This window comes from Pan paniscus, chromosome 2, assembly GCF_029289425.2.
Source record: "Pan paniscus chromosome 2, NHGRI_mPanPan1-v2.0_pri, whole genome shotgun sequence".
Classification (NCBI taxonomy): domain Eukaryota; kingdom Metazoa; phylum Chordata; class Mammalia; order Primates; family Hominidae; genus Pan; species Pan paniscus.
In genome coordinates this window covers 9741945-9767922 of record NC_085926.1, presented here as the reverse complement: position 1 = coordinate 9767922, position 25978 = coordinate 9741945, and the positions used below count along the sequence as shown (strand labels likewise).

At 51.9% G+C, this 25978-nt stretch overlaps 2 protein-coding genes across 19 annotated transcripts in view; both read right to left on the bottom strand.

The window, feature by feature from the left end:
- Positions 1–6102, bottom strand: part of OGG1 (8-oxoguanine DNA glycosylase) — a 39923-nt gene extending 33821 nt beyond the window's left edge. For 4 of the 9 annotated variants that reach the window (XM_034955722.4, XM_055110930.3, XM_034955726.4 and 1 more), the window contains exons 1-6: positions 5616–6099; positions 4847–5094; positions 4090–4269; positions 1159–1340; positions 333–483; positions 138–187 (exon numbers count right to left, since the gene is read on the bottom strand). In XM_034955722.4, coding sequence (XP_034811613.1) covers positions 138–187; positions 333–483; positions 1159–1340; positions 4090–4269; positions 4847–5094; positions 5616–5752 — 948 coding nt within the window. In that variant the 5' untranslated portion in view covers positions 5753–6099. Of the gene's footprint in view, positions 1–137; positions 188–332; positions 484–1158; positions 1341–4089; positions 4270–4846; positions 5095–5615 lie in introns of all 9 variants that reach the window. The other 5 variants (XM_034955725.4, XM_055110931.3, XM_034955723.4 and 2 more) reach the window with 2 other exon arrangements.
- A 1936-nt stretch (positions 6103–8038) lies between these two features.
- Positions 8039–24443, bottom strand: BRPF1 (bromodomain and PHD finger containing 1). 10 transcript variants are annotated; one of them, XM_003814238.5, is made up of 14 exons: positions 23904–24443; positions 21300–21908; positions 16083–17042; positions 15100–15262; positions 14602–14733; positions 13888–14016; positions 12788–13097; positions 12140–12463; positions 11533–11817; positions 10886–11033; positions 10332–10468; positions 10111–10229; positions 9587–9741; positions 8039–8875 (listed from the first exon to the last, which is right to left on the bottom strand). In XM_003814238.5, exons 2-14 carry the CDS (start codon positions 21896–21898, stop codon positions 8692–8694), a joined length of 3645 nt encoding a protein of 1214 aa, XP_003814286.1. In that variant the 5' UTR covers positions 21899–21908; positions 23904–24443; the 3' UTR covers positions 8039–8691. The 10 variants fall into 10 exon arrangements, with proteins under 10 accessions (XP_003814286.1, XP_003814287.1, XP_008965119.1 ...); XM_003814239.5 differs by having other exon boundaries at positions 13870–14016; positions 23904–24322; XM_008966871.4 differs by having other exon boundaries at positions 12140–12460; positions 13870–14016; positions 23904–24322.
- Between the last annotated feature and the right edge of the window lie 1535 nt (positions 24444–25978).

Sequence of the window (25978 nt, the reverse complement as noted above, 5' to 3'; positions counted from 1 at the left end):
GGAACAGGGCCGAAGGCAATGAGAATCCACTGGGGTTGGGACAGGGGTGGCTGGAGAGTCCTTTAGGGCCACCTGGGGCGGTGGTGGAAGAGTCCACTGGGTCTGGGCTGGAGGACAGGAAACCTAGGTACACTCACCGCTTGGGCCCAGCCAGCATAAGGTCCCCACAGGCTCCGGAAAAAGTTTCCTAAATCAGAAGTGATGAGACTAAGTTATCTGACCCCTTCTGTGACCCATCAACAGAGGTAGGGTCTGAGGGAGAGGTGACTAAGAGAGAGAGAAGTTTCTACCATCCCAGCCCACTGCCAGCCCCTGCAGCCCACTTTCCTCACCCAGTTCCTTGTTGGTCTGGGGGCTCGGTCCCTTCGCCTGGGACGTGGTAGGGTGCCAGCTGTAGTCACGTTGGGCAATGTGCCACATATGGACATCCACGGGCACAGCCTGGGGCTTGTCTAGGGCCATCAGGCAGATGCAGTCAGCCACCTTTGACAGACACAGAATGAGCCCTTGTGGAAGAAGGGCAGCATGTGGCCAGCATCTTGCTTATAGCCCCAAAGCCGGCTGCTTTCTCCTTCACTCTGGGGTTACTGTTGTTCTATATTCTCAATCAACAGATACTATCTATGAATACACTTTTTTTTTTTTTTTTTTTTTTTGAGATGGAGTCTCGCTCTGTTGCCTAGGCTGGAGTGCACTGGTGCAATCCTGGCTCTCCCAGGTTCAAGCAATTCTCCTACCTCAGCCTCCCAAGTAGCTGGGATTACAGGCATGTGCCACCACGTGTGGCTAATTTTTGTGTTTTTAGTAGAGATGGGGTTTCACCATGTTGGCCAGCCTGGTCTCGAACTCCTGACCTCAAGTGATCTGTCCACCTTGGCCTCCCAAAGTGCTTGGCCTCCCAAAGTGCTGCTATATATAGCAGCATATATGTGTTGCATCTGAACAAATGGTCTTTCTAGAAATTCATTCAAAGGGCTATATCCTTTCTACTCTTTCTGCACTCTGCTTTTTTCTCTCATAAAACATCTACTTATATCCTTTCTCCTTCCTGCTCTGCCTCCGGAAGCCAAGCCTCTACCCAGCTCCCAGGCTTGGCTCATTTCCTGCTCTCCTCTTAGTGTCAGTAGAGAGGGCAGCTCCTACCCCCTGGGGCCTCACCTTGGTGCCCACTCCAGGCAGGATGCAGAGGGCCTTGTGGGCCTCCTCATATGAGGACTCTCGTAGCTGCTGCAGCCAGGCTAGCCCGCCCTGTTCTTCCAGGATGGCTCGGGCACTGGCACTCACGTAACGGGCACGATAGCCCAGGCCCAGCTTCCTGAGATGAGCCTCCACCTCTGGCCCTGCGGGGAGTGAGGAGGAGGGCAAGCATCAGGCATCTTCAAGTTCTTCCTGTCCTTAGGCTAGTAAGTGAGCTCTCTACCTCACAAGAGTGCTTTTCCTAAGTACCCCTCCTACCTCCCCACCCTCTATGGGATAGTGGACACTTTTATGTGCAAGGGAAAGGGTTAGGCCTGGGTCCTGTCCCTCTACACATGTTTTCTGAGCACCTGCTATGAATTGGCCCCGGAGCCCAAGTCTAGTCCAGGGACTGAGGACTTGCTTCCCTTGAGGAGCTCCCCAACTGAGTTCCTTAACCTTTCCAAAAGAGTGTTCACACTCATGATCTAAAAAAATAACCACAATATAGCAACAGCTTCTATACTCAAGTGCTAGGCAACATGCTTCAGATATATTATCATGCTTACTTTTCCCAAGAACCCCACTGACAGTACTGCTGTTTTCCCATTTTACATGTGGAGAAAATGAGGGCTTAGAAGAGGTTAACTTACTTAAGAAAGGACATGGGGGAGATAAGATCTTGCACCTAGGTCTGGGACACCAAGACCTGTGCTTTTTCTTTTTTTGACACAGGGTCTTGCTCTGTCACCCAGGCTGGAATGCAGTGGCACAATCTCAGTTCACTACAGCCTTGACCTCCTAAGGCTCAAGCGATCCTCCCACCTCAGCCTCCTGAGTAGCTGAGACTACAGGCTTGTGTCACCATGCCTGGCTAATTTTGTTTATTTTTTGTAGAGATGAGGTCTCACTATGTTGCCCAGGCTGGTCTCAAACTCCTGGGCTCAAGCCATCCTCCCACCTTGGGCTCCCAAAAGTGCTGAAATTACCAGCATGAGCTACCCCACCTGGCTAACGCCGTGCTCTTAACCCATTACACCACACTGCCTCATGATTGCTTTATTCACTCCCAAAGCCCTTCTAGATAGAAACTGTTATTCCCATTCTACAAACAAGCTAAGAGAAGCCGGAAGAGGTGAATGACTTTCTTGAGGTCTTATGACTAACTAAGCCAGGAGCTGAGACTCAAGAACAGGTTTCTTTTTTTTTTGTTGAGACGGAGTCTCACTCTGTCGCCCAGGCTAGAGTGCAGTGGCACGATCTCGGCTCACTGCAAGCTTCGCCTCCCGGGTTCACGCCATTCTCCTGCCTCAGCCTCCCAAGTAGCTGGGACTACAGGCGCCCGCCACCACGCCCGGCTAATTTTTTTTGTATTTTTAGTAGAGACGGGGTTTCACCGTGTTAGGCAGGATGGTCTTGATCTCCTGACCTCGTGATCCACCCGCCTCGGCCTCCCAAAATGCTGGGATTATGGGTGTGAGCCACCACGCCCGGCCAGGTTTTTTTTTTTTTTTTTTTGAGACGGAGTCTCGCCCTGTCGCCCTGTCGCCCAGGCTGGAGTGCAATGGCATGATCTCAGCTCACTGCAACCTCTGCTTCCCAGGTTCAAATGATTCTCCCGCCTCAGCCTCCTGAGTAGCTGGGATTACAGGTACCTGCCACCACGCCCAGCTAATTTTTAGCAGAGAGTGGGTTTCACCAGGTTGGCCAGTCTGGTCTCAAACTCCCGACCTCAGGTGATCCACCTGCCTCAGCCTCCCAAAGTGTTGGGATTACAGGTGTGAGCCACCGTGCCTGACCCAGGTTTCTTTTTGTTTGTTTGAGATGGAGTCTCGCTCTGTAACCCAGGCTGGAGTGCTGTGGTCTGATCTTGGTTCACTGGAGCCTCCTGCTCCCGGGTTCAAGCAATTCTCCTGCCTCACCCTCCGGAGTAGCTGGGACAGGTACCTGCCATCACGCCTGACTAATTTTCGTATTTTTAGTAGAGATGGGGTTTCACCATGTTGGCCAGGCTGGTCTTGAACTCCTGACCTCAGATGATCTGCCTGCCTCGACCTCCCAAAGTGTTGGGATTACAGGCGTGAGCCACCACGCCCGGCCAGGAATGGGTTTCTAAGCACCAAAAACATTCTCCTGTTTTGAGGCAGTCTGTGTCTTTGCTATGCAGTTCCCAAGCACTTGTCCTAGCTTGGTTCTCACATCTGCCAATCGATACACTTGCCTCTGTAAAACATTTGCCTTACAGGGCTACTGTGAAGAACACACGTGTTCTTAGATACAAAACTATCCCATTCACTACAATGATACCAGCTTGAATTTTTTTTTTTTTTTTTTTGAGACAGTCTCGCTCTGTTGCCCAGGCTGGAGACGGGGTTTCACTGTGTTAGCCAGGTGTGAGCCACTGCGCCTGGCTGATACCAGCTTGAATTTTACATATACTTCCTGTGTGCCAAACACTGTGCTAGGTGCAGTATGTATATTCCTTTCTTCAACCCTCATGACAACTCCAATAATAGCATAGGTAGGTGCTATTATTATTCTACTTCACAGATGAAGAAACTTTAGTACAGAGATGCTAAATAATGTGCCCAAGTGAGAGTTGGGGTTCAGAACCAGGCATGGGTCTGTCCCCAGAATGCATGCTCTTAACCCCAAACTACTGTACATTGTATACAGATATTTTTCTGATTAGGCATTGAACCCATTGGGCAAAAAGCACAGACCAGTGAGGTGCTGACATTTTAGGGATGCATGGGGAGGATGAGTAACTGGAGTTGATCAGACCAGGCAGGGCGGTTCTGGATAGGGGAAGTGTTTGGGAAGGCAGGAAGCCTTGAGAAGGTAACCAGGGGAGAAATGAACAGATCTTGAAAGCTGATGGAAGGCCTGGGGGCAGGGGACCCACCTACTCACCAGCCAGGGCCTGCAGGCTGGGGAAGCCATGGTAGGTGACATCATCAAGCTGGATGAGCCGAGGTCCAAAAGCCTGGCACAGTCGCTCCACCATGCCAGTGATGCGGGCGATGTTGTTGTTGGAGGAACAGATAAAAGAGAAAAGGCATTCGATGGGGTCTTGTCGCAGCAGTCGCACACCTGGAGACCAGAAATGCAGGGGGTAGGAGAGGTACCTGCTGTTGGGTGTGGCCTCTTCCCACCCACAGGTCAGATCCTAGGTACCAAAACTCCAGGAGGATCCCAGGAGAATGAGAGTCAGCACCGTTAGAGAAAGCAACACCAGACCTCTCATTCCTCATAGCATCTTGTGAGGGCTGAGTTACCATCCCATTCCACAGATAAAGAGGCCACAATGTAAGCTCCACGAGGACTGGCATTTGGGTCTGTTTTGTTCACTGGTGTATCCCCAGTCACACAGCAGATGCTTTGTATATATTTACAGAATGAATGAAATCACTTGCCCTAGGTCACACAACCAGGAATGCGCTCAAAATCCTTGTCACTTCACTATGTTGATTAGCAGGATAATAATAATGGTAATAATACTTACTATGTGCCTGGCATTATTCTAAGCACTTTACATGTATTAGTTCCTTAAATCCTCATAAAAGCCTATGAAGTAGATATAATCCCCATTTTACAGGTGGTAAAACTGAGTCATAGAGAAGTGACTTATGTCCAAGAACCCTAACCCCAGCCCAGGTCCTGTACTCACCTTGGAATTTCTGAGCCACCTCTTGGAAGTGGGAGTCCACGGAACCCCAGTGGTGATACAGTTGAGCCAGGGTGACATCTAGCTGGAAGTACTTGCGCACGGCCTCCAGCTCGTCTGGTGTGGGCCTGCTAGCCTGGCTCTTGTCTCCTCGGTACACAGTGCAGTGGAGCTGCTCCTCAGTCTGAGTCAGTGTCCATACTTGATCCGCTAGTACACCACTCCAGTGTGCAGGACTTTGCTCCCTCCACCTGAGCCCAAGGCACATGACAACCCTGGCACTCAATTTCCTTTCTTGCACCCTTTGGGGTCCCTCCTATCCTACAATAGCTCCATGTACGAAACTAATACAAGTAACAGTGCTATCTTCCAGTCTGAGCAACATGGCGAAACCTCACCTCTACAAAAAATACAAAAATTTAACCGGGCATGGCGCACACCTGTAGTCCCAGCTACTCGGGAGGCTGCGCCCGGGGGGTCGAGGCTGGAATGGGCCTCTCTGCATTCCTACCTGGGCAATAGAGCGAGACCCTGTCTCAAAAAAAGAAAAACAAGTGCTATTATCTTCTGCATCGGTTATACCGCTGGATCCTTACAATTATCACTGTACAGACATATTAAAGGTAACAGGTTGGCTACCCGTGCTTGTTTCCTCTTTTGTACCCCGGGTTTCTTCCATCATCCCCCAAATTCCTTTGTACCCCATGCCAGGCAGTGCTGAGGCGGCAGGAGCCAGTCCCAGGGGACAGGCTTCTCAGGCTCAGTCACTCACCGGAAAGATTGTCCAGAAGGCAGAACCAGGTCCAGGCGCAGCTCAGAGCGAGGGCACGGGATGGAGGCCCACAGGGCAGGAGTGGAGGCTAGAGTACGATGCCCCATGCGCCTGGGCAGAAGCGCGCGGGCCGGCATTTCCACAGCAGGCACCGCCCCGTAGTAGCGCCGCCCACCCAGAATCAGGCCTCGTCGACGCCCAAAGACCCCGCCCAGACAAGGACCACGACCCTTAAGGCCTCGCCCACACGGTGCTGTTTAACAACCTTCCCTGTTTCACTTAATTCCTCCACCTCCTGCATGCCTCGCCCTTTGCGGGTCATCAAAGCCCCGCTTCGTGCCCCAATTCTCCGGCTTTCCTGAGGTGTAGCTCCCGCCCCCTCCTTGCGACTTATCTTCTCCCGCCCCCAGAGCCTGAGGGCGCGCACAGCTGTGTTCTTCTGGGTTCTCCAGGGGCAGACCACAGCACCACCGGAAGTAGGGCTCAACCACCGTTCATTTCACCTAGAGGTAGCCAATCCGAGGAGGAGGTAGGAGGCGCCAATGAGAAATCAGGGTGGGCGGGCCGTTCTGAGGCGCTCGCGCGGTTGGCCGGCACTGGGCTCTCTGCCCGCTGCTCGCCTTTCCCCCTCCGGGATTGTCTGCACTTGGGGCGCTAACGAGTTCCATCTGGGCGCCCCGCGGTTCCTCAGGGCTGTCCGTCTTCAGAGCCACGTCCTTCCCCAGCCCGTTCTCCGAGAGCCGTTCTCCCCCGAGCCTTTGCAGTCTTAGGCGTTCGCCCTCCTTGGGCCGCCTCCCACGAACCCTGTCTTCACCAAGAACCGGAGCGAACACAGCTCCGGCCCCAGAGCCCTCGGGAAGTGTCTCCAGAGTATTATTCTCTTCTGCGCCCGCCCGCTAAGCTTGTCCCATTCAAGGCCTTTAGGCGTCCTCTGAGACCTCAGGACATCAGAGGCCTCTCCTCGGATTGTCGTCCCGCCGGCCGCCACAGCTGCTGCCTGCCGTCTTGGGCATTTCTTCCATACTCCATCTGCTCATGCTTTCCTCGGAATGGGACGTTTGCCGGGGGTTTGTCTGGGGCTGGGCCCAGAAGCCCATCAGGTTGAGTCCAAGTCCCAGTGTGTGGCCCTGAGGCAGCCTGCCTTCTAGTCGCCTGGAGTAGGAGAATGGATTATTTAATTTCTTCCCTTCTGGAGGATGGCATGAAAAAGCAGGGAGCTAGGAGACATGACCTTTATCTGGGCCATTCTCACCTTTTAGCATAGGGATTTGGGGTTGCTGTATCTTAACTATCAGGCTGCAAGTTTTTTTTCTTTGAGACGGAGTCTCACTCTGTCGCCTAGGCTGCAGTGTGATGGCGCGATCTCGGCTCACTGCAACCTCCGCCTCCCAGGTTCAAGCGATTCTCCTGCCTCAGCCTCCCGAGTAGCTGGGACTACAGGTGCGCGCCACCACGCCCAGCTAATTTTTGTATTTTTAGTAGAGACGGGGTTTCACCATGTTGGCTAGGATGGTCTCGATCTCTTGACCTCGTGATCCAGCCGCCTCGGCCTCTTAAAGTGTTGGGATTACAGGCGTGAGCCACCGCACCCCGCCCAGACTGCAAATTCTTGAAGAGCAACATCTGCAGCGGATTGACCCTTGTGTCCCAGCCAGAGACCTAGCGGAGTGTACCGTCAGCATGGAATCAACATCAGACCAGTGCCATCATTGTCTCAGTGCCACTCCTCAGTGGCTGCAAGGCCTGGGCCGCCCCTTCTTCCTGTGACTGTTCCTATCTGTAGGCATGCCATCCCACAGGTGCCTAGCACTTGGAAGGCATTCCTTCAATAAATGTCGGTGGAGTCTGGAAAGAAGGTGCTGAGGTTGGGGGTGAGCAAAGAGCAACCCTCTCCATCCCTGCTCTGTCTCCGGTTAAGCAGTGGGGAAGGTCTCAGCTGTAGTGATGCTGAAACACTTGGGCCATGTCACTGGCAAAGGACTTGAGGCCTCTAAGGGCCAAGTAGGAATCGATAGTTGACTCTTCCCCTGGCAGTTCAGCATACTGGTTGAAGAGCCAGGTTTGCAAACAGACCTGGGTTCCAATTCTAGCTCTGCACCTTCCTAGTTGTAGGAACTTAGGCAAGATAATTTTTTTGAAACTTCACCATCTTTGTGGAGATAACCAGTCTATTATTAAACTACCCTATAGTTACTGCAAGGATTACGCAAAGCTGAATGTCTAAAGGTGCTCAGCACACGGCCTGCCACTCACTCCATGCACGGGCAACAGGGGCTCTCTTTGCTGTGTCTTATGAAATGTAGCATGCACAGCAGTCAGCAACCACTTGGGCCCAATTATGTATCATCCCTGGGGCACAGAACCTCCCTTTGTATCCCCTTTGCCCTGGCAGGGGGCAAGAACAAAGAATTCTAAATAGACAGTTTATTTTCTAAGAATCAATATATTTTCTTCCTTTGAAATAAATACAAACCAGTTTGAAAGGTGGGGGAATCTATGGGAAAGAGAAGGGAAATGGGGACAGCCCCCAGTCTTTTTTTTTTTTTTTTTTTAGTACCAAATGACTCTGGCGCGACCCGGAAACGCAGTTACAAATGAGAATAATTTAAATTCTCCAATAATTACAGTATTTACAACAGCAGGGGAGGGAGTCACCTAGTGCCCCTCTTCCAGGCTGGACAGATGCCCACTCACCTCACGACCGGTAGGGGCCCCAGGCCTCTAGGCAGTTATGGATTCTCCTGGCATGAGCAGGTAGAGGTGGTGGGATGGCCTGTTTTACGCAGTGTCCTAACTTTGGCCCACCACCCCGCCCTACAATGCTGTGAGGTCTCTGGAGCTTTTTCTGACCTGTGGGCCCTCCCTCTCCTTGCGCTGAACTGCCATTGGCCCTTGGAGTGTTCTGTACAGTCCAGCTGCACTTAGAGCAGGAGGGACCTCCCCCACCCAGCTTCCCCTGAGACTGGCCCCAAGACCAGAAATGAGTCAGTGCAGAGGCCGGTGCCACTCCAGGACAGTGAGCAAAGGGGAGGAGAGAAGTCACAGGGCACTATAGGTTGGGCTGTGTTGAGCAGTATCAATCACTATCGCTGGTCTCACTGCTCTGCTCGCCTTGCACCTTGCTGCGGTGCTGCAGAGCCCTGTGGTAGGCGATCTGTACTGACTTGCGGATGTTGGACTTGCGGCCCTCCAGCATCTTCTCCTTGTCTAGGTCCTGGTTCACACCCAGAGGAACCAGCTTGGTCCTGGGCAGCCACTGCCTATAGGATAAGGTGAAGATCAAATAAATCATCTCAGGGAGAACAAGGACCAGCCTTCCTCCTCTATTCACTCAAACACACCGCCCAAGCACCCACTCTGGCCAGACTCTGTGATGCTCCCTGCCCTCAAAGGACTGCTCATGGTCTAGAGATGAAAGAGTCCAGTCAACAGTTATACTGTGTGGTGGCGGCGGGAGGGTAATCACAGGGTATTTATGGGTACAAAAAGGAGGCACCCTGACCTCACCATAAATAGCTACCCTGTGCCATAGGCTCTAGGCAGACTTTACTGACATTGAATATCCTCTGCAGACAATTAACAAAAAGACTACATGTGTAAATGTGACAGAAGAGGGATTCAGAGCCTGAATGTTTATGCCTGCTTTATCCTCATTTTGTCACTGTGGAGGCAGAGGTGGGAAAACTAAGTCTAGAAGCCATCTGAGTCTGGGTGGGAGCCACCTCTATATTTGTCATAAGTCTCTGAAGGTCCTTTGGTTTCTAGCTATAGCTGTGTCCACTAGTGCCCACTCAGCCTCTCAGACACATGGTCGACACAACCCTTTCGCTCAAAAAACTGTTCTAAGTCCCTCCCCCACTGACTTGTGATAGCCCAGTCTGCCTGTTGCTGGAGTTTCCTGGCAGTCTGCCCCCATACCACACAGGGCTGCATCTGTGGCTGTGAGTCACACCAAATGCTCCCCTCCTTACCAGGTTCGTTTGTTGTCAAAGAAGAGGACGAGGTAGAGATGCTCTCGGGCTTCCTGGGTCATCTGCTCCCCAAGTTTCAGCACCTCCAGTGGGGGCACAGGGATGGGAACCCCATGGTGGAACATACCTTCTCGGGGCATCTTTGGATCAATGATCTGAGGATATAATAAGAGCCCAGTTTGGTTCAGTCCATGTCCTCCTAAGGCTTTTCCTCCTCAAGAACTTAGAGAGTATGTCTGAAGTGGGGACAGAGAGGGTATCATGCTACTAGAACTGCAATGCTGACCCTCAGCTTCTTTCCATGCTAAATTATTTCAGAGCCCAAGGAGCAAAGAGAAGCAAAAGGGAGAGATGGAGAAACTGAGTGGGAGCCTCTAAGTGGTACTCAAGCTGTATCTGCCCACCAGTCTACCTTACCAAGAAACTCTGTGCCCCACAGCTCAGCAGGGAGTAGGAAAAGTCTGCTAACTGTGAATCTGTATTCTGGGATTGGAAAGCAAGAAGCATAACAGAAGCAAGCATACCAGAGCTGGGTATGATGGATAGCCTCGGCATTTGGCCCACACGAGGTCCAGAGCATCCAGCGGGGAGTCCTCATCCTCTGACAGCCAGCCAGCTCCCCGGCCCAGACTCTTCCTTACCACTTCACAGGAATGGGGGAGAGGGGGTGGATCAGCAGCTGGGGGGCTGGCGAGACCCTGACACTGGGTCCCCAGCATCCCTGGCCTTGGGCAAGGGAACTTACTGCTGTGGCCCACGCCGCGGCCAGTGCCCACGGAGTAGGCCTCATTCTCAGTGCCTGAGGTATCCTCACTGCTGTCCTCTGGGAAAGTGCCCCGAGAGAAGGAGGGTTTGCCCCGGCCTTGTTTTGAGGGCGTTGTGCTGTGGACAAGACAACAGGAGCTCAGCTCAAAGGAGGGGAAGAATGGGGAACAGCATGGTATGTGCCCTCTGCTCTTAAAGCCCCCAGGGTCTGAGACTTTTGGAAAGCAGAGGCTATATGAGGAATTTCAAATTCAAACACCCACAGGGGCTAGGCTGGTGACCTAACTGAGGTGGGTTAGCCTGAGCAGTGGCGGCAGGAGTGCATCCTCTAATCATCACCTTAATCCAGGATGGTTCTCTCTGTTCTATTAATGGTAACACTGATTTATTTATTTAGCAGAGAACCTTGAGTTTGAGCCATCTTAATCTAGACTGAGATGGCTGCCACCCCACTTCCAACAGGGAAACCTACACAGGCCCAAGAGCCCTGGAAGGGCATCCCCTGAGGTTGGCCTTGATCTGGAGGGCTGGTACCTGGTCCGGTCTGAAGCAGCGCTGCTACTGCTACTGCTGCTGGACTCAGAGTCTGAGCTGCTCCGGGGAAGGCTGCAGTCATTACGGTATACCAAGAAACTCTTCTTCACTGGTTGGTTTCCACCGCTGAAGCCGTTGGCTGGTAAGTCTTGGTTGAAGGGAAGGGGAGGAGGGAAGGAACCGGTCAGGAAGATGTAGATCAGAGATGACATGGAGGTAAGAGGGACTTGGAGCTTGGGTGCCCCTTCTGTGCTGGAAAAGTCCTCCAACCTTGGCCAGCAGAGCTAGCTCTGGGCAGTGTCTACCACAGTTGGCCACAGCCCTGCTCCACCCCTTGCTTCCCTTGGCAGTTACTGGCTTTAGGACACAAATGGCTTAAAGGGCAGGAGATCCCCAAGGAAGGTGAGAAGAGAAAAGGTAAAGTGATACAATGGAGGCAGGGGGCCCTGGGTGGGACTTTAGCTGGGTCATAGTGTCTCTGGGCCTCAGTTTTCCCAACTGTAAGATGAGTGAGTGGAGTTAAAGGATTCCTAAGGACCCTTCTAGCTCGCTCTTTTATGGGCAAATAAAGGGGTAACTGGGAGTATGCTGGGAAGAATGGCAGCTTTGCTCACTCTCTTGGGGGGCTGGGTGATGGTAAGGCTCACCCATTGGGGGGTCTTCTGTGGACTTATCACTGTCGCTGTCTGAGCTCGAACTGGGCCGGGGGCTCCTACCCCGCTTGCGCTGACGCAGGGAACTCATGATGGGGAGCTGGGGGGGCCCCACAGGACTGCCTCCGTGGCTGGGGGTCATCTGGCTCTCCCGGTTTTTGGGGGGCCGGCCCGGCCTCTTGGGCGGTCCAGCTGTCTTCGGGTTCTTTTTGGAGAACAGAACTGAGGTTCTCCTGCCCACCTCATGTGCGGGGGTTGAGGACATGTTGGGACCCAGGCCTGGAGCAGAGAAAGAAAGAAGGAGAGTTGGTGAGGGGCCTGATTTGAGAAGGCTAGATATCCAGGGTCATGCCCTGGGCATATAGGACCATTACTCCAGCTAACGTTGGGGAGATCATTTTAGGGGCTTGGAATTTGGAACATTAACTCTTATACAAATAGCCAGAGAGGCAGCTAAGAGGCCCCCAATTGGGGAATGAGGGAGAAAGTACAGCTAGCTGTGTAGGAGGGACCTCTGCCTGGGGAATGGCAGGGGTTGAGTGTGTGCTGCAGAGCCAAAGTCTGACTTGCTTTGGGGTCCACCTTGCCATGGGATTCAGACCTTTGCTTGTCTCCTGGCTGCTGCTCTCCTCTGCCGCACTATCTGTCTGCCCATCCTTGTCACAGGCTGCCGGGTGGGGTGTCAGACTACCCCGGCTCGAGGGGCCATGCCGCTCAGGGCCATCACGTCCCGTCTCTCGCTGATGGGCAAGCTTCCGCCGCAGTGCCGTCATCTCTTTCTTGATCATCTTCGCACGCCTTGAGCGGCCCACACTCTGCTTGCTGGCATTCACTTCGTCCAGCCGCTCCAGAAGCAGCTTTAGCTGTTCTTCCACTGGCAGGTGCTTCTGGTTCTCCAGCAAGATCAGCCGCTCTTCCTCGGCTGCTAGGGGTAGGGTTGGAGGGGAAAGGTCAGACTCAGGGCAGCCCTCAGGGCCCCTTGAACCTGGGCAGGCAGCAAGAAACCCACTCATCCCCCCTGGGCTTCTCACCAGGAGCAGCTGTAAAATAGCAGCACCAAGATGTGGAATGGCGGGCACTGCTATCCATTCACCCAGTCTGGCTTCTTGGGGAGCATTCCTGGGGATAGCTTGCCACTGCTCAGCCTAGCTGCTTTCTGCCTACACTGCCTGCTCCCAGGAGGGGACTTTTGGAAAGCTGTCCATCCCCGGCATTGGTCTCTTATATGTGTGTGTGATATATCACCCACCATCTTCAGTGTGGTGTGTGGCCTCATCTCCAGCCAGGCTGTGGGGGATATGCATGCCCGTCTCAAAGTCAATGCCCATTTTTTCTGCCTGGCGCCGGGCCTGGCGGAGCACAGCACCACCCTGCTCACGAAGCCGCACTGCTGCCCGGTAGAAGATGGTGTCCTTGGCGTTATACTTGAGGCAGTTGCTGACGATGAGGTTGAAGTCCTCCTCAAAATCATCAAAATTCAGGTAGCGGTAAGCCTCCAAGTTCTGCTTCATGGTGAAAAAGTCCATGGGCTTTTTGATGTGGTCTAGGTAGTCAGGTACCTGGAAGGGCAGGGCAGGTTTGTTTTAAGTGGAGATATACTCCTTATTGCCCTGAACCCTGCTCCTAACAAGCCCCCCTGAAATACATCCAGCAACCTCCTCCCACCACAGTTAGAGGCAGGCATATAGCACAGGGGAAAGGAAAGCTGGATTCTGGTCCTGACTTTACCAGTCACAAGCTGTGTGACTTTGGCAAGTCTCTTAACCTCTCTGGGCCTACTTTTCCTCTCCTGGAAAATGATGAAAGTAGAGCCAAATATACTTTCTAGACTATATGAGGCTTTAGTAAGAAAATGGCTTGGGGACTCCTCTGAAAATAAACACCACCTTGCATTCCTATAGCTCTTTTTACTTAACAGTAACTTATAAGGAGGCTGCTGCCTCAGGCCTCTCATTTTATACCTTTTAGAGAGAAGAGTCTGCCAGTCAGGACCTAGGGCTTCAGAGCTGGTTCTTTAGGTGCTGAGCCTTCTAAAGTCTCCGTTCTAGGGTTCAGCACCCCGAAAGTGTCTTCCTGCCCTGGGATTATTCATTTGGCAGACTCAGTCCCTGCCTCTGGGGAAGGAGTGCAGACTGCCTCCCATTCTGGGCCCTTGGGGTGTGACAGGGACAAGACAGAGTCCAGGTGATACATGTGGCTCCAGTTCATCCTGCCCCAGAGCCACCAGCCCCTCTCTTCAAGGTCCCCATCTAGTCCTGGCCCAGACCTGCAGCAGGGGTCCAACTGGGAGAGGAACAGAGAGAAGGTGGAGTGAGGGGAAGGGATTCTTACTTCGTCCAATTCGGTTACCTCAGACAGAGGGACCGGCTCGCTGAAGATGTTGCCTGTGTCCTTCTCTTGGAGCTGCTCCAAGGTTTTGCGAAGAAGGATGAGGAAAGGAGTCAGCTGCATCTCCATGGCAATCTGCTGAACCTTGATCTAACATAGAAAAAGGCCTGATCAGCCAGGCCTCGGCCAGTTCAGTGGCAAAGAGGTCTGAGGATATGGTCCCAGCCGGCCTGGGAACCCGCCTTCTTTCCCACCCTCACAGCTGGGTGTACTCATACAGGTCTACCTTCTATGAGGCTCCACCCAGGGAAACTTGCACCAACAATTCTGGCTTCCCCCTTTCTTGAACTACCAGCACCAGCTACCTATGTCACATAACTGAGGATTCTGTTCATACGCTCCTGTGACATTCTGCTTCCAGCAGAACTAAAAGCACACCGAGCACCAGGAGACCTGACTCCAGCGTCAGCCCTGCTGCTATCTGGCTGGGGGACACACACTATTCCTCCTCCTGGGTCTTTTTTTTTTTTTTTTTTTTGAGACGGAGTCTCGCTCTGTCGCCCAGGCTGGAGTACAGTGGCACGATCTTGGCTCACTGCAAACCCCTCCTCCCAGGTTCACGCCATTCTCCTGCCTCAGCCTCCAGAGTAGCTGGGACTACAGGCACCTGCCACCACGCCTGGCTAATTTTTTGTTTTTTCTTTTATAAAATAGGGCTGGCCCAGGAGCACTCACCGTCTCCCTTTTGAGTTTTTCCCGCTTGCGGATCAATTCCACGAGCAGCCGAGCTCGCTCCAAGTCATGCCGGAGCCGCTGCCAGGACTTGAGCTGTTCTTTAAGGGCCCAGTTCTTATCCTCAGAATCTCTCTGTAGAGGCAAAACGAAGATCAGAGGATGATTAGAAAGCCAGAGGAAAGGTCAACAGGGAGAAGAGAGCCCAGGAAACTCAGGTCAAGACAAAAGAGGGAGCACAGTAATTTATTGGTAGTGCCTCAATCTGTGTGTCCCCAAGGCCTGGCAGAATAAATGCTTGGTATGTGTTTGTTGAATGAATACATAAACACATAGGAACAACATCTTTTCATTGAAGATTCCATGCTGATCCTGGTTTGAGGGCTAGCTTAAAGGAGGAAAGAGTCTAAGCCCTCTGACACTGGAAACTACAGTTGCAAATTTTGGTTTTCGTCCCCCTGGCGCTAGTTCCCAGAGCCCACAGGGAACTGGACACAGTACCCCAACTTGGTCACAGTTCCTCTGAGATTGCAGGTGTGTCTGCAGGCGACGTAGCAATGGGACCCCATTCCGTGACTGCCGCTTCAGTGTCCAGTAGCTGTGCAGCCTCTGCATGAACTGGCTCTTCCTTTGGATGGTCAGGCGGTTGGTGATTTTACTAAGCCTGGGAGGCAGGAAACAAAGAGTAAAACTTGTTGGGCCCTGATTCTCTTAAGCAGAGCAAGGGTCTCTGGCCAGTGAAAGTTCCTGAATGGGGATGAAGGGAGAGGATCTCTTGTCCAAAAGGCCTGGGACTCTGGACTTAAGGCAAGGAAGAAAGAGTGGTGCCATCAGTGGTACCGTGGCAGACAGGAAACCAAGCTCCCAGCACTAAACCAGATCCCTAACCCTGTACACCAGCGATCAGGGACTTCTGCCCCTAAGACTGCTCTAGTCACTGCAGCCCAGAGTACTATTTGACCCTGGGAGCCCCACTGAGACTGAGCCTTTGAAGGTTTTAAAATGAAGTACAACTGTACAGCAGAAATATATAGTAAATCAAATAAACGGCACAAGAGAACTAAAAAAATCCCTGGCCATCACAGCCCAAATGAGCGGCAGTAACCACTTCACAACTTCTTGAGCTTCCCCTTCCCCGCTTTTCATTCTATTTGTTTCTTCATATTCAGACCATTTTTTCCATTGCTGCCAGTGGCAGTTCCATCCTCTTCCATCCCAACTTAACAAACCACACCATCAAAATGAAGGGCAGTTCCAAAACACCTGTTAGCTATGCCAGATAAAAGCTGACATTTCTGGCTCTTAATGTGAAAGTCAGGTGACCTGCTAAAGACAACTATCTGTTTTGAAAATATGTTCTTTTTAACTTCTATGCAGCTCCTGGGAAGACAGCCCAGCCCTGCCATTCCACTCAGGAGGCTGCCAGCTCCTCTCCTGGAGGCTCCTTTCTCTCTCATCTGCCTGTCCACCGGCTCCCCACATACCTGTGTGGTGGGATGCAGGGCACTGACACCACAGGTGCTGCTGCCCGCTTCTCTGCCAGGATCTTCCGTGCCTTCTTCATTTTGATCCGGGACTTGGCCTTGGCCTTCTTGACTTTCTCTGAGCTCCAGCCCTTACCCTCATCCTCCTCCTCATCTTCATCCTCCTCACCCTCGCTGTGGGACAGGGCAGGCAGTCGGCGTGCTGAACCTGGAGGCGTGTGGATGTCGCAGTAGGCTGTCTTGCGGACACTGAAAGAGGTGCCGTTGGCGCCTGTCTCCCGCACAGGCTCCATCTTCATGTAAAGGCCAGCCTGCTGGGCGCATGTCACATGGAAAGCTGTGTAACAGTTGGCCTTGTGGCACTGGATGCAGGCCCCTGAGCCCCGTTGTTTGCAAATGTAGCAGGTGAGCTTCCAGCGAGCTGGTGGGATGTGCTCAATGCTGTCAATAGGCTCTAGGAAGACCGTGTTGGCGAAGCAGACCTCAGGGATCCACAAGGCACACACCACATGGGCCCAGCGCCCGTCATCTGTCTGCTTGAAGGCACCGCCCTTGTTGGGGCACAGGGCACAATCCACAGCACGAGAGGGTGACTGCAGGCAACGGCGGCACAGCCACTGGCCCTCAGGGATATAGGGGACACCGTAGCACTCCTGGTGCACGGCCAGGTTGCACATGTCACAGAAGAGGATGACATTGCTGTTCTGGCACTCACCATCATTGCAGATACAGCAAACAGCATCCTCGTCCACTAGCGCATTAGGGTCGCCTTTATTATGACTCTCAAAGTACGACTCCTTCTCCAGTCGGTCCATTAGGTACTCAAAGATCTCCTGCGGGATGGGACTTACACCCTCTGTCTTCCGACGGTCATTCATGATATCCAGCCAGATGTAGTCCTCCTCGTCCATGTCATACTCTACTTCCTCGTCCAGCTCCTCTGCAGACTTCTCGATGTACCTACGGTACACACAGGGAACTCAGCATCACATGGTTGAGATTTCCCTCCCTTAAAGACGATGGGTCATTTGCCACTGAGCACTTACTCTGTGCCTATGCCCTTCAGATGTGTTGTCTCATTTCATCCTCACCTTAACTCCAGATATTATAGGTACTATCATCGTTTCTATTTTGCTGAAAAGGAAACCTAAGGCTTGGAAGGTTAATCACCTGGCCCCAGCTCACTTGTGAGAAAGTGGTGGAGCAGGGATGTGAACCCAGGTCTGCCACTGCAAAGCTCATGTCCTAGCTGCTATATGTGACACCATCTTCTTGGGGTTGCAGAGGCTCAGCCAGCCTCCTCTAAAAGGAGGAAGGTGGGGCAGCTAGTACCCCTTAGAGTGGTCCAGATGATGGTACGAAGAATCGGGGAAGAAGGAAGGTCATTGGATGTCATTGACAAATTACATATAAGTTGTTTTAGCACTGGTGGGCAGGGCCTCGACTAGAGCTGCCATGGATCTTCTCTCAGCTAGTGTCAGCATCAGCTCAAGGCTCCGTCAAACTCTAGGTGCTATGTTTGTTCACTGGATAGCCTTGGGAGATAACAATTATAATAGCTAAGGTTTACTGAGGATTTCCTATGAGCCAGGCATTGTGCTTAACTATTACATTTATTCTTACCACAGCCATAGAGTTAGTGTTCTTGTTGTCCTCATTTTGCAGATAAGAAAACTTAAGCTTTGAGAAGTTAATCAAAACATAGATAGGTCACATAACAAGGGAGTGGCAGAGGCAGAGGCATTCAACCTCCAGCCCAGTGCTCTTAATGTCCAACCTGTATCACTTACTGTGCCAACAGGCCTGGAATTGAGGGCTGCTCTCGGTGCTTGTCACACAGAGAAGGTGCTCCTTGCCTGCCATGCTATAGGTGGCCTAGACTCTGGCACTGTAAACTACAGGGTACAAAGGAAAGAATGGGGCTTTGGCTTCTAAGCAAACCAGATTTAAATCCTGCCTCTGCCATTTTATGACTTTTAGGACATCACTGCTGTACTAAACCTCAGTTTTACTGATGACAGAACGAGGATAATACTACCTACTCACAAAGAAACTGTCAGGGTTATATGGAATTATAAAAATGAATAGGCCACAAACTCTTGGCCTTTACATTTATTTATATAGTACCTTGCCCAGTGCCTACTACCCCATCAGGCTCCAGCAACCCCCAGCAGGCCCATGGAAGGAAGTGTGAGCACCTTGGTGTAAAATGCCACCTAACCACTAAGTCATGTGTGACCACATACAGACGTGTGCAAATATGTACATTTATCTTTTTATTAAAAAGTTGTTTTGAAAAATGAATGAGCTAAGTCAAATGGCACACAGCAGGCCCTAGAAAAACATTAGCTCGTTTCTCCTCTCATGTGGGAAATGGAACTTTGGCTGCTAGAGTGGGCCAGCACACACAGGCTCTGGAACCACACTGCCTGGGTGCTGTCTAACAGAGGGCAAGTGAGCTAAGCTCCCTGAGCCTTGTTTGTTCATCTGTAAAGTGGTGATGCTAATAAGCTGAACCTATTTCACATAGCTATTCTGAGCATTAAATGAGTTAATGCAGGTAAAGTGCTTAGGACAGTGCCTGGTGTGCAGCAAGCACTCAATAAATGTTAACTTATTAGTTTTTGTATGGCCTTTACCCACCTTCCTAGCATTATAGCTGTGTATGTGTCTAACTCCTCCACTACATGATAGAAGTGGGGATTGTGTCTGATTCACCATACAGATACAGGCACTCATCACTGTTCATTTGAAAGGCATTTTGGGGGTGGAAGGGAGGAGAGAGACTGAAACATTGTAGGAAGCAGCTTCTTCCTTTTTAGCCTTTTACCTCTTCCCCAAGGTGACTGCAACCTCCCTATCTTTGAACAAGGGTATGACTCATGGATGGTGTGAACCATCTGGCTTCTTCCAGGCCTTGGCACCAGCTCTCTTCAGCACCAATTCTCACCCTTTTCTCTGCCATGACACACGTGACATTATGTGATGGTGCATAACACACTCCCACAGGCACCCAGATTACAGGCTGCAGTACAGATAAGGTAGGCTGCATGTCACGTATAATTCCTGGCATACCAGCTGACATGCCACCCTCTCTCTCCCCCTCAAGGAAGCATATTAGAATGCAAGCAAGAGAAAGTGATGCTATTAGGGAGATGACCTCAAATCTTCTCAATTTATATAAAAAGTAAATCATTTCCAAAACTTGGGCAGTTTTACCAACAGTGGTAACAAATTCCATGCAATACACATCTCAGTTGTTTGCAGTGTACCTGCTGAGAACTGCTCCCCTGAAGAACAGATCTGATCCCCAGAAAGAAAGAGTGAATCTAAGTGGAGGGAGGAAGAAAAGCAGCTGAATGAGCTGGGCTGGGCTGCCTGTTAGAGCAGAGAGAGCTCAAGGGCCATTGGGAGGGAGGGGAAGTCCAAAGAGGGGTCTGTGTGTTTGGAGTAGGGCAGAGGTGGGTAGGGCAGTCAGTGTGAACAGAAAAGAGAAAGACTGTGGAAAGCCAGAAGGAAGTGGAGTCGGACTGAAAAGATGAAAGAATGGGAGAGGAAGTGGGAGATGGGCTTAAACTCAAACAGTGGAGAGAAGAAAGTGCTACAGGCCATATTGCTTGTTTCCAGATTTGCTTTTAAAGAACTGAGATTTAGGCCGGGCGCAGTGGCTCATGCCTGTCATCCCAGCACTTTGGGAGGCTGAGGCGGGTGGATCATGAGGTCAGGAGATCGAGACCATCCTGGCCAACATGGTGAAACCCCATCTCTACTAAAAACTCAAAAATTAGCTGGGTGTGGTGGCGCGTGCCTGTAATCCCAGCTACTCGGGAGGCTGAGGCGTGAGAATTGCTTGAACCCAGTGGAGGTCGCAGTGAGCCGAGATCGCGCCACTGCACTCCAGCCTGGCAATAGAGCGAGACTCCGTCTCAAAAAAAAAAAAAAAAAAATGGAGGTTTAACATCATGTGGACTGCACTTTTGGTAAAAAATGCTTTTCATATAAAAGCTTTTATGACAAATCCTCCTCAGAGACCAGGCCTTCTAAGTAGCTGACAACAAACTTACACTCTTGGCAAATTAACTCATCAGAATGCCTTTTTTGCCTTGGATGCCAACTTTCAGAGAGGTTTTACACTTGGTTTTAGTGCCATCCTTCAGCCAGGATTTCTCCATGTAGTTTCAGCACCACACTGCCCCCCATATCCCTTCATCTTTTACCTCATGTTAAAGAAACAATTAAATGACAAAAATAAAAGGGCTACTGGAGGAGTATTAAATATTGTTTAAGTATAAAATACTGCTTAAACATGTTAAAGGACAGATGACAATAACAGAACAAATAGTGGGAGAATTACCTCTGCAGATTTACAAAGTGCTTTTAGTACCCTATGAAATCAGTAATCCTAGTCTTCTACCTTTAGGGAGACAGAGAAATACCGTATCTGCTCTGCAGATGGGGTCCTTAAAACACCTTAAGTTGGATGCATTTCCCAAGGTCACGCATAAGGAAATGGAGAGGACCAGGAATCAGAAACAGGATGTTTTGCCACAGTGGAAACAGTACAGCTATGGAGTCAGAGGGACCTGGGTTTGAATCCCAGTTCAGCTATCTACTGGCATGTGATTTCAGATAAGTCTGGCCAGGCACAGTGGCTCACGCCTGTAATCCCAGCACTTTGGGAGGCTGAGGTGGGTGGATCACTTGAGTCCAGGAATTCAAGACCAGCCTAGGCAACATGGTGAAACCCCATCTCTACAAAAAATTTAAAAAACTAGCTGGGCATGGTGGCATGTGCCTGTAGTTGCAGCTACTCAGGAGGCTGAGTGGGAGGATCACTTAAGCACGGAAGGAGGAAGTTGGGGTGAGCCAACTGCACTCCAGGCAGGGTGACAGAGCCAGGCCCTGTCTCAAAAAAAAAAAAAAAAAAAAAAAAAAAAAGGATAAATCTGGCACTCTTTCTTGACCATAGTTTCCTCATCTGTGAAATGAGAAAAATACCTACCTGAGAGTTGTGAGAATAAAATAAAGGAGTAGTGTGTGGCACTGTAGAGTAAGTGCATTAGTGGCGTACCATTCCACTCACTGCCCTGGCAAAATCAGTGTTCTTTCTACTATTCTTTATTCCTGTCACTCTTCTATCTGTGCCTCTCACCTCTCTCTGGCTAGTGAGCCCTGCTTGACCAGTTTTCCAGAGCTGCAAGGTAGAGGTGGCCTTACCGGTAATAGGAAGTTGGCCGGGGTGGGGCATCAGGGGTGTCCTGTTCCAGCTCCCGATAGACCACCTCTGGCAGCTTGGGAGTGGTGCTCGCAGAAACATTGTGGTGGTGGTGATGGTTGGAGTCCTTGCGCTTCTCCTTGTTCTTATGTTTGCCTGACTTGGGAGTAGCAGCTGGTGTCTCAGTGTTCTCCTTGTTGCTGCCATTCTCAGGGGCCTCCTCGGGGGCTTCCTCATCCTCTGACACCACATCCAGGTTGTCAAAGATGCTGATGCGGTGGACGCGGCCATGCAAGTCCACCTCCACCATGCGCTGGGCCTGTGCATAGCTCATCACCTCACGGCCTGGTGACTGTGAGACCTCTGAGGGGCTGGGTGACTGCTTGTTGGCTGGGCGTGACTGGCGCCCCTTCTTCTTGTGCTTGCGGAGTGGAGTTTGTTGTGGGGGTGGTGGGTTGTCGTGGTCATAGTGGTACAGGTGGTACTCAATACCACTGTAACTCTTGTAGACCTTTCGGCAGGTCTCCACCGGGCACTCGTATGGTGGCTTAGTCGCCCGCAAGTTGTGGCAGAAAGTCTTCACATCAAAGTCCACCCCCATGCTGTCACATCTAGAATACACAGATCAGTTAACATAAGGCTGGGGATGAGTTCCTGGCCATTTGCACCAGAGACCCCAGTCTTTCTAGCCCTCCCCCTCACTTGGAGTCACCAGATTCTGGCCAGCCTACCTCTACAGTGTCTCCAAATGCCATCTCCTCCACCATAGCCCATATCTGGGCCCTCATCACCTCTTGCCTGGTTATCCTGCCCTATGTCTCAACTTCTTTAGCCCAATCTCACATCATGTAGGAGAATGATCTTTCTACCAGGTAGTAATGATCATGACACTCTCTTCATTAAAAGCCTCCTGATGCTCCCAGTTCCTTCAAGATAATATTCCAAATTCTCTATGATGCCATTCAAAGAGCTCCTTTCACTGACTGGCCCTAGTCCTCCTTTCTTTTTACAAGTTACAGCTGTTTTTGTCTACACAGGGGAACTTGCCATTCCCTGAATGTTATAACCTCTCATTCCTGCAAAATGATCCCTATTTGGAATGCCCTCCATACTTTCTGATTGGTGGGCTCCTACTCATTCTTCAAAAAACCAGCTCAAATGTCACTTCTGACACAACTTCTCTGACTCTCCCATGGGGAGCTGTTTCCACAGCATTCCATTCTCACCTCTACCACAGCACTTGACATACTGAAAGTTGTCTCCCCCCTGGACTGGGAGCTGTGTAGCAAGGGTACCAGAGCCTATCCACCTCTGTATCCCCAGTACCTAGCATGCACTGGACATTCAGTTTTTGGCGAACGAATGAATGACCTGTTGAACGAATAGCTGAATGAGGGGATCACCAGACTGAGAGCTCAGATGGGATGAAGGCCATGTAGAAAGCTGAATGGGTGGGTGGCTAATGCTTTAGCGTTGGACTCCTGCAGAAATCACTGGATCACAGAAAGAATTCATTTACTTTTGAGGTCTTTATGGGGAGCCTGGCCCTGGTACTGGGTAGGAGATGTACTGTGAAACAAAGTGAAAACTGAGGTCATTTAGTCAGTGACAGCAGCTTGTATTACATTTGAGCTCTTCACCCACTCACACAACATCAACTGAGTGACTACCAAGTGCCAGGCCCTAAGGGTACAAACACGAACGCGACAATCTAGGCATGCTCAGCTCCATGCTGGTCCGCAGGGGCCCTCCCTCCCCCCTCCCCAACATTCCTGGGTGAGTGTAGACAGCAGATGGCACCAGGCCTCAGGAAGCCCAGCTTGGTCAGAGACTGCCCCAATTTCTCTCGGCCTAGTTGAGTTCAACCATTCAGCTAGGGGCTTGGCACCATCCCAGCCAGGCAGGGCTATCATGAGCTCCCTGACAAAATAACCCCTCTTGGCCTCTCCACCTGTGCCTTAACCAGGCAAGTGGGCTGCTCCAGCTCCACTGTCAACGGCTCCTGACTTTCACATCAGTAACGCTACACGTCCAACTGCAACTCTTCTATTTCCTACCTGCAGCTGTGTCTTTAAACATAAACCAACCGAAGCACAAACAAGCTCTCCTCTTTCCAAGCTGGGTCCCGGGTGAATGGTTCCCAAAGTAGCACAGCGAATCGGCAATCTCCCCTTGGAACCCGGCAGCAGAGGCACAGGCGAGGGAGACGAGAACTTAGACCAGAAAGCCCGTGGGGAGGGCCCAAGGAGAATGGCGGCTGCATCTGCCCCTGAAGCTCAGGGGGCTGGAGGAAGTAAGGGGCGGGGGCCGGAGGGATAGGGCTGGGCCCCGGCAGTGCCCGCAGCCCACTCTCCGGATGCGGCGGCGTTTCCCCTTTGTGGAAGTGTAACAAGTGAAACAAGGCTCCCCGCCTGCCACTAGCCCGGGCAGCCCCGAAAGATACACTGTTGACCCAGGATGCCTGCTGGGAAGCAATGCACTGTCAGTTCTCCAAGCTGGAGTTGCCAGAGAGGCTCCCGGGCCACGCGGCTCACTGCGCGTCCCACGAACGTAGCCTACCCCTTCCCTGCCGGCCACTCCCGCCCTGGTCCCAGGCCCGCACTCACCGGCCACCTCGAGTCCGGGCTCATCGCCGGGGGCGCCCGCCGGGGCTCCGACCCCACTTGGGGAGGTCGGCGGGGAAAGTCGGGCCGGGAAGGGGGAGCCCCAACTCCGGAGACCGTAGACCTCGCCACCCCGGCCCCCTGCCGCCCCACGCTTTGGTCCCGGCTCCCCGGGATTCCTGAGCTGACCCCTGCTGCTCCTGGTCCCGCCGGCGCCCTGGGGTCTCAACTCCGTCGGCCGCCGCCCGTTTCGCGAGTCCCCAAGATGCCCGGTCTCGGGACCGGGCGCTGCTGGAACAATGGAGGCTCCCAGAGGCAGCGCGAGGACAGCGGCGGCGGAGACCGTGGCGGCAAAGGCTGTGGCAGCGGCGGCGGCAGCAGCGGCGGCGACGGCGTCTGCGCAGGGTAAACGTGGCTCCGCGGCGCTACTGAGCTGCACTTTCGCCACAGATCCCCGCCCGCCCGCTGAGGCTCGAAAGACCGTGCTCCGGGATTCAAAAGGACCCTGGACACCCCACAGGGCTTCTCTAGCTCTCCCATCTTAGAGTGGAGTTTCTGGAGACTGAAGTCACCGTACTTGGGATCTGGGGTCGTCGGGCGGTTTGTGGCGAATCTGCAGCCACGGACGGTGAGCGCGGGGCTGGGCGTGAGGAGCCCGCCCTTCTCCCCTCCCCCTCCGCCTCCTCCCTATCCGCTCCCTGCCTCCTGCTGGCGCCGCGGCTGCGGGAGGGACCTGGCCTTGGTCTCGGAGGAAGGCGGTGAGGCGGGGCCAGAGTCACGGGGCGGGGCTGGGGGCAGGGCCGGGAGCAAGAGGGATGCGGGCTGGAGCCTAAGGGACCGGTAGTTATGGGTAGGACCGGGGCGGGGCTGGAGACTAGACCGGTCTGTGGGGCGGGGCTTGTGGGAGGGGGCGGGGCTACCGCACAGCGGGGGCCTGTTAGAATAGCGGGGTAAAAAGTGGGGCTAAACAGAAGAAGTGTACTCGGGAGAGAAAGGGCGGAGCTTTGGATGAGCCTGGAAAGTGGAGCTGGACTAGAAATAAAGAACAAAGTTGGAAAAAGCGATGCGAGGCTGAAGGGAGCAGGCGGGGCTTGGGAAGGCAGGGGCGGAGCTGTGGGGAAAGGGCAGGACCGATTAGGGATAACGGGGCGTGACTGAAGGAAAGGGAAGAAACTTGGGAAAAGTAAAGGAGAGATGCTAGAGAAAAGGTATGGGTCTGAGAGAAGGGGCTGGTTTGGGGCCGGTGGGTGTGAAAGGGCTTGTGTCTGGTAAAGCGGTGGGAAATCTGTGGGTTGGCAGGGATGTGCTGCGGGTTGCTGATTGGAACATGGTGCCAAAACAGCTGATTTAATGTGAGTGGGTCACCTCCTAGCAATGTGAACGTGGGCAAGTTCAGTTCTTTAAGTTCCTTATTTGTAAAACAGAGCTCGAAAACTCTGTTGTTAGTTCTTGAGGGTTTCAGAGAACTTGCATGGCAGGGGGAGACATCCTTAAACAATACTTCTCCAGTTTTGTCATCAAAGAGGAGCGTGAAAGGTCTTCCAGGGTTCTGGGACAAAGCCCAAAGCATCTGAAAGCTTCTATCTTCTTAATGCAAACTTTGCATTTGACCCACTAAAATGTATGTTTTCTAAAAACCATCCCAATAAAATCGACATGCCAGGAAGAGGTTTGCTGATTAAGATCTTGGGATCTGAAGTCAAACTGATGAATTCTCTTAAATGACTCATCTTCTCAGAGCCTCAGTTTCCTTATGTGTAAAGTGGGAAAAATATATAGTACCTGTTCTCAGAGTTGTGAGAATTAAATGAGATGATGCTTGTAAATCACCTAGCACACGGTTTGACATGTAGTGAATGTTCAAAGAAAATATTAGCTGTTATTATCCTTATTAAAATAATTCAGAATAGATGGATCAAAGCAGAGTTATACTAAGTTATCTCCTTTAGTGGTCAGGAATTCGTTTGAGAATCTGCTGAGAACTATGGGTCGTGTGTAGGATTGGGATTTTATGGAAAAAAGAAAAAAAAACAACTATGGGCCTCTCTCCTGAGGAAAAACATACAAAGTTTCACTTA

Coding starts and splice junctions, on each gene's coding strand:
- BRPF1 (XM_008966869.4), bottom strand. CDS start 21,898: ATGGGGGTGGACTTTGATGTGAAGACTTTCTGCCACAACTTGCGGGCG. Junction 14,017..14,601: donor AAAAACTCAAAAGGGAGACG/GTGAGTGCTCCT, acceptor TTTCTATGTTAG/ATCAAGGTTCAGCAGATTGC. Junction 11,818..12,139: donor CAGCCAGGAGACAAGCAAAG/GTCTGAATCCCA, acceptor TCTCTGCTCCAG/GCCTGGGTCCCAACATGTCC.